The sequence below is a fragment of the Mytilus californianus genome, unplaced genomic scaffold (genome assembly GCF_021869535.1).
Source record: "Mytilus californianus isolate M0D057914Y unplaced genomic scaffold, xbMytCali1.0.p SCAF_7, whole genome shotgun sequence".
Taxonomy (NCBI): Eukaryota; Metazoa; Mollusca; class Bivalvia; order Mytilida; family Mytilidae; genus Mytilus; species Mytilus californianus.
The window spans coordinates 40280987-40295536 of record NW_026262723.1 but is presented as its reverse complement, the minus strand read 5'-3'; the positions used below and the strand labels follow the sequence as shown (position 1 = coordinate 40295536).

At 31.8% G+C, this 14550-nt stretch overlaps 1 protein-coding gene across 1 annotated transcript in view; it reads left to right on the top strand.

Moving 5' to 3' along the window:
• The window catches only part of LOC127708407 (uncharacterized), a 199676-nt gene that overhangs the window by 86920 nt on the left and 98206 nt on the right, over positions 1 to 14550 (top strand). The window contains exons 71-81 of the mRNA XM_052213279.1: positions 766 to 954; positions 1333 to 1473; positions 2779 to 2964; positions 4291 to 4422; positions 7479 to 7673; positions 9579 to 9710; positions 10008 to 10193; positions 11799 to 11936; positions 12597 to 12782; positions 13129 to 13260; positions 13845 to 14030. Coding sequence (XP_052069239.1) covers positions 766 to 954; positions 1333 to 1473; positions 2779 to 2964; positions 4291 to 4422; positions 7479 to 7673; positions 9579 to 9710; positions 10008 to 10193; positions 11799 to 11936; positions 12597 to 12782; positions 13129 to 13260; positions 13845 to 14030 — 1803 coding nt within the window. The remainder of the gene's footprint in view (positions 1 to 765; positions 955 to 1332; positions 1474 to 2778; positions 2965 to 4290; positions 4423 to 7478; positions 7674 to 9578; positions 9711 to 10007; positions 10194 to 11798; positions 11937 to 12596; positions 12783 to 13128; positions 13261 to 13844; positions 14031 to 14550) is intronic.

Genomic DNA, 14550 nt, shown 5'->3' with positions numbered 1-14550 from the left:
TCCTCTATACAGCTATCTTTAGGTCAACAGGTATGCTTTTAAGGATGTTCGCTTGTCATGTTTTGGGATTTTTGTCAGATTTTCGGAATCCTCTGGTTTTATTCATTTGAATGCCTTGATAATTTTTTTCCCATTGACCCCCATTTTTCTTTTCATAAATCTTTTACATGTATAATTATGAGCCATCTGTAAAAGTTTTATAAAATCTTTGTTATTTTTAATGGTTTTTAGGAACTTAAACCTGTCAATGATAAAGCTATGAAAAATCAAGAGAGAACATTTTCCCGCCAAAATTTCAATGGCTAATATCTCGAAAACAAGCACATTGACCGATATATTTTTTTTTGCTTTTTTGGTTCCTTTATTAATCCCCTATCAATATATACTAGTTTTATAAAAAGCTTGTTATTTTGAAACTGAGTAGCGAACCTCCTTAAATCAAAGCCATCAATGAGTTTTCTAGTCTTAACATGGAAATGAATTAAAAAGAATTTCATTCATGTTAGAATGAAGAGCAGTTCTCGGTAACCACTAGCCATTTGATATAGGGGGTTGGCACCCATGATCACCGATTTTTCTGAAACTTAACCTTACCATATAATTAGGTGAAAAAAAATTTGGAAAATGACCCCTAAAAGGGTGCTGTAGACATTATGAAATTTAAACTTTGTTTAAAGATCATGAAAGCCTTTTTTGCTACATTTATTAGATGTTAAATGACCCTTTTTTGTCTTTGATTAAGTATATTCTGTATGTTTTTTTCAGTTTGAGGTCACTGCTACAGATGGAGATTCAAAGGTGTCTGCCAACAGAGCTGCTGTGAATATATCTGTCATTAGGAATTTGTTCCCGCCCACTTTCCAGAACGAACCCTATACTGCCAAAATCAACTTCAACATAGCTATTGGAAATGAGGTTACAAACGCTGTCAGTGCTATTGATCCAGATACTGATGTAGGTTTTGTTTCTTGTTGTCAGAGATTTTTATTGTTTATTACTTTTTAATTTGGAAATTTTGTAACTTTTAAAATCCAAATATAATATGAATGAAAAACTAAATTTTGAAGTTATAGGTACATTTTACTAGAGTTTCATTAGCAGTTTTATTTTTTTTTAGCTGTCAATTTTAAAATAGCTGTTATTGTCAATTTTAGAATAATTTTAACAGAATATATAAAATTGGTATCTAGAAACTAAATGAATCTACAGAATTAGGATTGGACTGTGATATCAACTCTCAAAAAATGATTTTGTTACAGAATTCAGCAACATTAAAAGGTTAAGGTATAACTTTCTTTCCCTAGGAAAACTCATGTTTTATTCTTTTTTCAGAGTCGCTATAATACAGTTTCAATACGATACTCCATCAATTCTGGAAATCCTGAAGCAGACGCTTTCTTCCAAATCAATGCTGTCACTGGCCGGATAACAACCAAAACTTCGTTGACTCAAACAACATTAGAAGAATTCAGAGTAAGAATTTAAAGTATAATGGATAGATTTTTCACTTTGAAAGGTACCGGTCAGTCACCAGTTACTGTCACTGGTTATCATACACAATCAGGCCTACACTGTGTAAATATGGTGTTAGTCAGACAAACATGTTTATCTAATTTGTAAAAATTTTGATTCAATTGAGACATGTAAATGCATAAAGGGACAACTCGTGGTAAAATCACGATATATTCAAGCCCCCATGAATTATTTCGATTCTAATAGGACAAATACGGCAATTCTTTTGGATCGATGCGCTCTAGGTGAAGGCATTATTTGCCGTTCCCATAAATAAACGCACTATTAAATTGACGCAAAAGAACGGAGCAAACTGAATAAATGGCATGCTTAAACTATTTACAATGACATACTTAGATAGGTTTGGATATATCTAAATGATAATTGTATTTATATGTCTTATATGTAAACAAAAAATGGCTTATATAACACATTTTAGCATAGTTTGTTTACGTTTCCATGTTGTGATGATTTTCTGTTTCACAAGCATGTATTTTCCCGTATAATGCTTATATTCTTACGTCTTCATTCTATGACGTTGGGTAGCTCATTCATAAAAAAGCATATGACGCGGGTGTATGATCATAACAGCCCAAACACTATATTCACATTTTACCACGGGTGTGTACTCAAAGCGTTTGAAGAACGTCATGTTAGAATAGAACTTCATACAAAGCAATACATAAGCTTGCCTTAGAAATCAAGACTGATTTTTGGGACTGAATTGTCCAGTTTATATCACAATATTTATTTATCACTTGAAATTTTGAAAAAAATTAAGAAATTAACTATTTTTCCAATTTCATAGGATAAAATAATGGCTCGTATCATTCCTCTTGACAAAATCAATTTTTATGCTCCTCTGTGGTACTATGAATATTGTTGACTTCTTATAACATAAATTATCCTTTAATGTTGTAGCAAAATTCGAAACTTTGAATTATTCTTTAACTGTTGAAAATCAATTCTCAATGGTTTTTCTGTAATAAATATTACATAAAAAATATATGTATTTCTGACAGAAACTGATATTTGCACATACCAGGTAATAATTAAAGATTTTATATTTTCTTTCCTTAGAAAAATAATTGTCAATGAATATAATTTAGTATTCAAATTACTGTAAATTCTGAAATTATTGTGTGCATGAAAGAACTTGGATACTTCAAATCAAAGTTTGTGTTTATGACTGGACTGTTAAGAAAGAATCAGGTTCACTTTAAAAAGCTTAAATTTGATAGCACTTTTTCTTCTTTCTTTTATTAGATACCAATTGTAGCCACAGATGGTGGCACCCCAGCTCTAACAGACACTTCTACTGTGACCGTAACTGTTGAACGGAATTTAAATAAGCCAGAGTTTACTGATGTTTCGTATACCACTGCAGTCTATGAGACGCAGACACCTGGTGTTGGTTTCTTACAGCTGAATGCTGTAGACTTAGATGCGGCAGTAAGTAAAATATTACTTATCTTGTGGACTTCCAAAATTCGATAAGAATAAGGTATGGCATGACATACATCAATTCAAACACCGAGTACAGTGGATTCATTATTATACGCTTGCTTTAAAAAAGGGGGGTATACTGTTTTACCTCTGTCTGTCCTTCTGTCAGTCCGTCAATCCATCCGTCTGTCCAATGAATATTTTCGTCGCATTTTTCTCAGGAACTACTTGACAAGGATTTCTGAAATTTGGTTTCAGGGTTTATATAAGTAAGTTACACCGTGTGATGCATTTTCAGATTCATCACTCAACAACTTCCTGTTTACCGAACACTTGTATTATTTTACACATGATAGCCAAGTTGAAAATTTTCGTCACATTTTTCTCAGGAACTACTTGACAAGGATTTCTGAAATTTGGTTTCAGGGTTTATATAAGTCAGCTTTACTGTGTGATGCGTTTTCAGAAACAACTTCCTGTTTACCGAAATATTACGGCAGGGGTATCATCAGTGAGCAGTAGCTCACAGTTTTACTTGTTATTCTTAAGATACCAAGTTTTGTTGATTTCGTGGATACATGTCTGTGATCCACGAATTCAAATATTCAATGAAAGTACAAATTTTTCTATAGGTTCCTATGCAGATTTTTGTAAAACCACTGAATCAAATTTCTGCGAAAAACAATTTTTCCATATAAACTGAATCCACAGTAGTTAATTCAATTTAAAAATGATAATATTGATTAATAGATAAGGTATACTTTTTTAAAAGCTTCTAATTCAGACTTTGTTTTTTGTTTTTACTAGTAGCATGTGCATCTCTTCATCAAAAAATATTTCCATCACACTTTTCTCAGGTACTACTTGATAGAATGAAATTATATTTGGTCTGAAGCTTGTTAGTGATGAGTTGTATTGTGTGACCACTTTGCAGATCTTTCAGACACTGAACTACCTTTTATTTTTAATTTTTCGATGCACTTTTCTCAAGTACTACTTTACAGAATTGCTTCATATTTAGTCAGCAGCTTGACGGTTATGAGTTGTTATGTGTGCATTCATAAAAGTTGCAGATTCTTTACAGATTTCTTTCATACAGGAAAAATTAATATTTGATTGGACATATCAAAATTTTCAGTACAGAAAATTAAGCACTACCGAACAAAATGACTTAATATTTTGTCAGTAGCTTGACGATGATGAGTTGTAACATGTGCATTCATGTTATTTTCAAATTCCTTGCAGATTTCTTACATACAAGAAAACTTAATCTTTTAATGGTAAAATTAAATTTTTCAGTAAAGGAAACTTAAGTATTTTATTTCTTTGCAGTCTCCTTTCAACACAATCAACTATGATGTATATGGTAACGCTGAAGCAATGAATTTCTTTGGAGTATACAGACAATCTGGGCTTGTTTATCTGAAACAGTCACTACTGGAAAAACCACAGACATCATTTTCTGTAAGTATGCTTATAAAACTGATAAACATGACAATTTCAATATGGTAGTGTTTTTTGACGAGTGTAGGATATGCAAAAGTTATGCAAGAAAAAAAAATTCTGTCCTTCTGCTGAGAGGCAACCATTTTTTTAAAGTTCATTTAACAAACTCTTTTTCTTTTCAGATTAATATTCAAATATGTTTGATTTTTTTGTTACTCCAGCTTCAACTTTTTAATCCTTTATGAAAAATGCGTCAGAAACTTTTCATTCAATTATGGAAAAAAGACATGAACTATTATTGAAATGTAGTTATCTCTCTTTTTATACGACCGCAAAAAAATTTTTGTGGTCGTATATTGGTATGACGTTGGCGTCGTCCGAAGACACATTGGTTTTCGCACTCTAACTTTAGTTTAAGTGAATGGATCTCTATGAAATTTTACCACAAGGTTTAATACCACAAAAGAAAGGTTGGGATTGATTTTGGGGGTTATGGTACCAACAGTAAAGGAATTAGGGGCCAAAAAGGGGCCAAAAATAAGCATTTTTGTAACTTCCAGACATAACTTGTGTGCTAGTGTATGGATCTCTCTGACATTGTACCACAAGGTTCCATATCACAAAAGGAATGCTGGGATTGATTTTGGGGGTAATTGCCTCAAAATTTTAGGAATTAGGGGCCAAAAAAGGGGCAAAAAACAAGCATTTTTCTAGTTTCAGGACAATAACTTGTGTGTAAGTGTATGGACCTTTCTGAAATTGTACTACAAGGTTCCATATCACAAATGGAAAGCTGGGTTTGAGTTTGGGGGTAATTGCCCTAAACGTTTAGGAATTTGGGGCCAAAAAGGGGCCAAAAAACACATTTTTCTAGTTTCCAGACAATAACTTGTGTTCAAGTGTATGGATCTCTCTGAAATTGTACTGCAAGGTACCAGACCACAAAGGGAAGGCTGGGATTGAGTTTGGGGGTGATGAATCATAAGGGGGTTCAAAAAATTTGGGGGGGGGGATTTTTTTTTTTTTCCTTTTTTTTCTTTTTTTCCTTTTTTTTTTCTTTTAAAATTTTCCATTTTAAGTTGGTTATTTCTGATTTATATTTAAAAGCAAGTAATAATGATATGGTAGGAGATACACACCAAACAGGATGTGTTAATTATTATATAATAAGTATTGTGCAATAGCAAGAAATTTTCAATTGCACAGTATTGCACAATAGCAAGAAATCTTCAATTGCACAGTATTGCGCAATAGCAAGAAATCTTCAATTGCACAGTATTGCGCAATAGCAAGAAATATCCAATAGCACAATATTGCGCAATAGCAAGAAATTGTCAATTGTACAGTATTGCGCAATAGCAAGAAATATTTAATTGCACAGTATTGTGCAAAAGAAGATACTTCATATAAATTGCTTATTTCTTGACCAATTTCAATGGGGTTTTATTCTTGAATTCTTGGGGTTCTTTAATATGCTGAATCTAACAGTGTATTTAGTTTTTGCATTTTGGGCCTCGTTTTTAAATTGGTCCACATTGAGGTCCAAAGGGTCCAAAATTAAACTTTGTTTGATTTCATCAAAAATTGAATTATTGGGGTTCTTTGATATGCCGAATCTAACCGTGTATTTAGATTCTTAATTTTTGGTTCCGTTTTCAAATTGGTCTACATTAAGGTCCAAAGGGTCCAAAATTAAACTTAGTTTGATTTTAACAAAAATTGAATTCTTAGGGTTCTTTGATATGCTGAATCTAAACATGTATTTAGATTTTTGATTATGGGCCCAGTTTTCAAGTTGGTCCAAATCGGGGTCCAAAATTAAACTTTGTTTGATTTCAACAAAAATTGAATATATGGGGTTCTTTGATATGCTGAATCTAACCATGTATTTAGATTTTTGATTTTTGGTTCCATTTTCAAATTGGTCTACATTAAGGTCCAAAGGGTCCAAAATTAAACTTAGTTTGATTTTAACAAAAATTGAATTCTTAGGGTTCTTTGATATGCTGAATCTAAACATGTATTTAGATTTTTGATTATGGGCCCAGTTTTCAAGTTTGTCCAAATCGGGGTCCAAAATTAAACTTTGTTTGATTTCAACAAAAATTGAATATATGGGGTTCTTTGATATGCCGAATCTAACCGTGTATTTAGATTCTTAATTTTTGGTTCCGTTTACAAATTGGTCTACATTAAGGTCCAAAGGGTCCAAAATTAAACTTAGTTTGATTTTAACAAAAATTGAATTCTTAGGGTTCTTTGATATGCTGAATCTAAACATGTATTTAGATTTTTGATTATGGGCCCAGTTTTCAAGTTGGTCCAAATCGGGGTCCAAAATTAAACTTTGTTTGATTTCAACAAAAATTGAATATATGGGGTTCTTTGATATGCTGAATCTAACCATGTATTTAGATTTTTGATTTTTGGTTCCATTTTCAAATTGGTCTACATTAAGGTCCAAAGGGTCCAAAATTAAACTTAGTTTGATTTTAACAAAAATTGAATTCTTAGGGTTCTTTGATATGCTGAATCTAAACATGTATTTAGATTTTTGATTATGGGCCCAGTTTTCAAGTTTGTGCAAATCGGGGTCCAAAATTAAACTTTGTTTGATTTCAACAAAAATTGAATATATGGGGTTCTTTGATATGCTGAATCTAACCATGTATTTAGATTTTTGATTTTTGGGCCCTGTTATCAACTTTGTCCACATTGAGGTCAAAAGGGTCCAAAATTAAAATTTGTCTGATTTCATCAAAAATTGAATTCTTGGGGTTCTTTGATATGCTGAATCTAACCATGTATTTAGATTTTGGATATTGGACCATAATAGGTGGATGTCCAATTTAAAATTTTTAAGTTCTTAGACCACATTCATTCTGTGTCAGAAACCTATGCTGTGTCAAATATTTAATCACAATCCAAATGCAAAGCTGTATCAAGCTTGAATGTTGTGTCCATACTTGCCCCAACTGTTCAGGGTTCGACCTCTGCGGTCATATCAAGCTGCGCCCTGCAGAGCATTTTATTTAGTTTAATGGCATGTTAACATATTATCTCCCTTTTTTTAGTTTAATGCCATGCTAACTGATGGAGGTTCTACACCAAAGACATCTCCTGTGAATGCAACAATTACAATCAACGTGATCAGGAATGACTTTGCACCACAATTCCAAGGATTACCATACATTGGAGATCTCGACGAAAACATACAACAGAGTGGTTTTGTGGTTTTTAAAGCTTCAGCTACTGATGGTGATCCTTCTGTAAGTTCAAGGTTTTGGGCAATAGACTTAAATACACCTGTATGCAGATTTGTCCCTCATTTTATAAAGTAAAACACATTCCCACAAAATTTTGCATCACAATTCAATACATTTGGTGTAATAATTAAAAAGTGATTGTTACATGACACCAGAAGGTTATTTGGAGACAGATCTATGGTTATTCTGAGCAAATTCAGCTAGATACCAGAAAGTATTAATACATCTGTAGTAGATTTGTTGAGGGCAAGCTTCATGAAAAAAAGAGCTCTTTCTCGTTAGTTTTTGTGAAAATAATGAAAATTCATGAACTTTTATATGATAATTGAAATTGATTAAAAAAAAAAGTATATATTACTTCCATATGAAAGTTAGATTTAGAGCATGAAAACATTAATTAAATGTTCAAGTAGATTTTTTATTAGTATTCATATGTATTGCATTTATAAAGTGAAATATAGTTAAATATCAGTGTATTTATGAAGTATAATCTGTTTAAAGGTGAATATAACAACCTCTAATGGGTCTATTGCTGTATGTAGCTATCTTTAACTTTTTCTTATAGGGGCCAGTCATAATTCTCCTACCACTTTTCAAAGCATTTTGAGTCCATATGTTTTAGTCTTCTCCTTCTTTTCAAAGAATTTTGAGTCCATATGTTTTATTCTTCTCCTTCTTTTCAAAGAATTCAGACCCCCAAATGTTTTTGAATTGTTTGTTTTCCTCCCTTGTTACCAAAAGTTGATTATTAGTCACCATGTTTTGTTACAGATATCTGACATAAACATTTGAATTCAAATTCTTCTGAGGAGGTAACAGTGTAAAGTTTTGAAATATCTCTCCCTTTTCAAATGCAGAAACTATTTTGAAATAATTAAATGAATTGCTGATAACAGTTACTCTGATTCTTGTTCTTATTTTACTGTTAAAAGATCTTCACTTAAGAAGAAATAAATTGTAAACCAAGTATTTTGGAATCTAAATCCCATTATTTGACTGTTGACTTTGTATGCTTTGAAAACAGTATATAATTATATATGAATTATGTGTGACCCCTTAATTTGGTGATTTGTTTCAGAATTTGCATGACTGGAGCTAATATATGAATGCATGCATGAATTGCAAATATTTTGTCCCAAACAGGATTTTCTCAGGTTTTTTAATGAGAATATCATCCTTAAGCCTGGTTTTAGACTCTGAGATGACGTCCTTTAATGTTTAAATTATGCCTTGAAAATTGCTTTGGGGTTAAAGTATATTTAAACTGAAAGTTGCTGGCTATTGCACATAATTTCTGGTTAAAATTTGCATGTGCGTGTTATTTTAAGATCACCTTTTCATGCTTCATAGGTGAAAGATTGAGTTTGAGTTAAAAAAATACTGGTATTTTATGATAATAGATTTCTTTTCATTATTACTATAAAAAAAAAAAACATTTCATGGATGTTGCAAAGAAAGAAGATGATCTTAAAAAAGATTGAAATTTTAAAAGTCATTTCAAAATGAAATTAGAAATATAAAATAGATAATTTATTCAGGCCAATTTCATACAATGATATCAATTACTAGGTCAGAGTGACATCATAAGCATGTCATTTCATACATAATTTATGAAGAAATACTTACAAAATGTCACCTTGAAAAATCCATCAAATTTACTTTACTAGAGCAAAAAAAGAAATTGGCAGACAAATAAGTAATGTACTTTTACTTCCTCCAAATGTTTTCAAATTAAATCAGTATACTTAATTTTGAAAATTACAGAGAGTTTAAAGTTGTTAGTTTATGGTGTAATACATATAAGTAAGCCATTTTACAAAAGTTACAATGTGTGTAAAAAGTTTCAACGAGAGTGTAATGTGTGTAAAAAGTTTCATCTTGTGTGTAATGCAGTGGTTTTATTTGTAGACACATGATTTTGGAATAGTCCGATACAGACTTATCGGCGATGGAGGAGCACCAAACTACTTTACAATTGACAATGATGGAAATGTTAGATTAAATAATGTCCTTCAAGGATCTTCAGCAACAGAGTTCAATGTAAGTTAAATACGTAGAAAATTAGATAATATTCAGTAAAGTTAGAAATCTTTATGCAGCCTTTGATTTTGTGAAAAAATGTTATAGAATGAATATTTTATATGCAAAAACATGCAGTTTTAGTTTCATAACCAATTTATGATTTCTAGAATGTAGAAATCTGCCAGATACCTATATGTTATAATTTTTGCAAAAGGCCATGGTGAGGTTTTGCCATTACTTTTTTGTTTATTTTTGCTGGGTGTCTATCCGTCCATACTTATAAATTACTTGAATTCATTGACTATTTTCTTACAGTTGAGAATTGAAGCATATGATCAGGGAACACCACCTAAAACCAACACAACTGTTGCCTTAGTTACTATTAAACGTAACTACCAGGACCCATTATTCAATGACACTAGTTATTATAAAAGGATTCCAGAAACTTGGACATTGGGAGATGTTATTCTTAGAGCATATGCAACAGATGCTGATGCCTTGGTAAGTAACTTCAGTGTAAACGAATTATTTTTCAAGTTTAACAATAAACAAATTGGTAGGAACATATAATTATTGTCGAGCCTGCGACTTTTGTCGCAGAAAGCTCGACATAGGGATAGTGATCAGGAGGCGGCGTTAGCTAACTTCTTAAAAGCTTCATATTTTAGAAGGTGGAAGACCTGGATGCTTCATACTTTGTATATGGATGCCTCATGTTACGAAGTTTCCGTCAGTCACATGTCCAATGTCCTTGACCTCATTTTCATGGTTCAGTGACTACTTGAAAAAAAAGTTAAGATTTTTTGTAATGTTAAATTCTCTCTTATTATAAGTAATAGGATAACTATATTTGGTATGTGCGTACCTTGCAAGGTCCTCATGCCTGTCATACAGTTTTCACTTGACCTCGACCTCATTTCATGGATCAGTGAACAAGGTTAAGTTTTGGTGGTCAAGTCCATATTTTGGATACTATAAGCAATAGGTCTAGTATATTCGGTGTATGGAAGGACTGTAAGGTGTACATGTCCAACTGACAGGTGTCATCTGACCTTGACGTCATTTTCATGGTTCAGTGGTTATAGCTAAGTTTTTGTGTTTTGGTCCGTTTTTCTTATACTGTATGCAATAGGTCTACTATATTTGGTGTATGGAATGATTGTAAGGTGTACATGTCTAACTGGCAGGTGTCATCTGACCTTGACCTCATTTTCATGGTTCAGTGGTTATAGTTAAGTTTTTGTGTTTTGGTCTGTTTTTCTTATACTGTATGCAATAGGTCTACTATATTTGGTGTATGGAATGATTGTAAGGTGTACATGTCTAGCTGGCAGGTGTCATCTGACCTTGACCTGATTTTCATGGTTCATTGGTCAAAGTTAAGTTTTTGAGTTTTGGTCTTTTTTTCTAGTACTATATGCAAAAGTTCAACTATATTTGGTGTATGGAAATATTTTATGATCTATATGTCAGTCACACAGGTTTTATTTGACCTTGACCTCATTTTCAAGGTTCATTGCTCAGTGTTAAGTTTTTTGTGTTTTGGTCTGTTTTTCTTAAACTATAAGCAATTATAAAGGTCAACTATAATTGTTGTATGGAAGAATTGTTAGCTGTACATGCCTGCCTAGCATGGTTCATCTGACCTTGACCTCATTTTCATGGTTCATTGGTCAATGTTTAGTTTACTTGGTTAATGTTAAGTTTATGTGACAGTTGTAATAAAGCTTTATATTTAGGACTATCAACATAATATCAATGATTAGTAAAGAAGGCGAGACATTTCAGCGTGTGCACTCTTGTGGTTAAATCATTAATAGAATTTTGAAATCAGTTGTAAGCTTATATGTATAAGTAGCCTTATATTTTTCCTTTTAAAGATTAATGTTCTTTGGACTAATCAGAAAATGTGTTTGTAAAAAATGAATATAAGAGAACCATCAGAAAATGTTTATGGAAATATGATCTTAAGAGGACCTAATAGAAAAAGATATATACTAGGCTGAATAGCACTAGAACTTTTAAAAAAAGTGCTTGTAAACATGAATTTCTTCTATGACAGTTGGATAATGTTCAGACCTTATGAATTATTATGTTAATTTGCAGGCTCCAAGCAATGTTGTGAGGTACTATATAACTGCTGGACCAGACGACCAAGAATGTTTCATTATCAATGAAGTAAATGGTGACCTGACATTGAAAAGAAGCATGCTGTACAACCCTTGTAGAGCTCCACGTTATGAGGTACAGCATGAAATACTTTTTTCCAAAATTAGATCTCTTTGTTTACATATTTTTGCCAATACATGACTAGGACATACCAAAAATCCAATGCATGAATGGAACAAAGAAAATATCTGATACACCCTTGAAGTATATTAAATGTAAAATGTAATATATAACTTGACAAGTTAAAAATCCAATACACAAATCAAAAGTTATAAAAACGGTGCACAAATAAACAAGAAAAGATGTATAAAAAAAAAAAATCACTTAAAAAATGAAACCTTTATTCAATGCAATGGTGTTCCTAAATCCTTAACACCTTATTTCTTACTAAAAGAGCAGTGAAAGATACCAAAGGTTACATATTCAAACTCATAAATCAGAAATAAACTGACACTGTCCTGGCAAAAAACAAAAATCGAGCAGACAACAGTACACAAAACACAACATAGAAAACTAAAGACTGATCAACATGAACCCCACCAAAAACCAGGGGTTCTAAGGTGCTCAGGAAGGATAAGCAGATCCTGCTCCACATGTGGCACCCTTTATGTTACTAATGTAAGTTCAAACCTGTTGATAAGTCTTAGTTTGGTAGGTCACATTAGAGTGCCATTAACTTTTTATAGATTGAAATAAAACTTAGCCGATAAATATGATTTGTGTTTTGTTTTCCAGATGACTGTTACTGCAAGAGACCAGGGAACACCAAGGAGGAATAAAACTGTTCAAGTGACTATCGATGTGGATCGTAACTTGAATGCGCCAGTTTTTACAAACATTCCGTCTGTAGCCTCAATTAATGAGGATATTCAGCCAAGTTTGACAGTTTTTACTGTTAGTGCCAGGGATGACGATAATCAGGTTAGAGCTCTCTTTGTTTTCTAAGTAAATTGAAATGCGTTTATAAATTTTGAGACAAAAATAAGAAGAGATACTTGAATAAAAATTAACAATCAAGCTACTAGTTATATTTCATAGATTAAGTTTTGAGGAAACTTACTGATTGATTCTAAAAAGGCATAAGATAGTATATAAATATTTTTATATTGAGAATTTAAATGGTAAGTTGTAATATAAATTTGAACTAATGCAGAATATATGTATTATGAATTTTCAGTGACAATTTCTTAATGAAATTTCTGGTACAAATGAAAGAAAATATGACTTCATATTTTACAGTTTCAAAAAATGATATTTATTTTTTCAGAGTCCATTTAAAGATTTTACATTCAGTATGATTGGTGATGACACTGCGACCCAGTATTTCCAGATTGATGACTCCACTGGATCGGTCAGTTTAAGACAAAGTGTGCTGCCAGACACTTTAGACCAGTACAGAGTAAGTTATGTTGTTGTTGTAATTACTAGCACCAAATATTTACTTTGGATGTACAGATTTCAATAAAATATGCAAAATAAAAAAAACAATATTTGCTGCGGTTTTATTTTTCACTCTTTTTGGTGCAAGGACACTACATGCTTGAAATAAAGTACAAGTAAGGCATTTTTCACACAAATTGTTAACAGTGTGAATAAAACACTTTGAAAAGGATCTTTAAAATAACACTTATGTGTCTGTTTATTTCTTTTTATCTTCAAATCAAAATTCATATGCTTTCTAAACTTTATAAAATTCTGTTTGTGTATTTTGGATTTGAATTTTATATTCTCTCAGGGATTTCTGACTTCCTCCTCTTATGAAAACTTTTCACCACAAAAAAGCCAATAGTGCTGAAAAGGGTGTTAAACACAATTCAATCAATCAATTTATATTAAAAGAGTAAATGGTAACAGCAAGATTTTTCTTGTCTAAAAAATGTCAAAACGGAAAATTAAGTTGTACAGCTGTGACTTTGTAATTATTAAATATGAGACTTCATATAAAAATACCCAAATAAAATAAAAACATTTTTTATATTTTAGTTAAGAATAATGGTGCAGGACAAAGGAACACCTCAACTGTCATCTGTTGCTATTTTACAAGTTGATGTTACCAGGAATTTGTATCGGCCAGAATTTTTGGTACAGAACTATGAGACTACAATTCCAGAAACACAGGCCATTGATACACCTATAATACAATTAAATGTAACAGACAAAGACACTAAAGTAAGGATTTGTTATACACTTTGTGTACTATATCAACCAATACCTCCTAATGCCTATCTATAACGAATTTTATTGCAAGTGTTGATTCTAATTATCGTATTTAGTCGTGTATAATACACACTTTTTTACCCCAAAAATGTAGTTGGTATAGGGGATGCGTATTGTACACAACTATTGTAGATTAACTTCAGAACCTATTTGGAATATCTAAGTTACTAAAATCGAAGAAACTACGGTTGAAACAGTTTATTGTAGATGGCTTTATCTTATAGTTATGTTTAGTTCCATCTGAGAAATTTAAATTTCAACCTTTTTCTGTTTTTGGCTGGATTGCATGAAGATAAAAAATGGCATATAGTATAGTGATACCTGCGCAAAGAAATGTGTATACCTTTTTAATAAGCTCCTTCCTTCAGTCATAAACCCAGATCTTTGAAACTTGAGGTAAAGGTTGCACCAATATTGAAAATGTACATCTGCTATAATGGACTTGTTTTAGGATTTCAAACCTTTTTTACAG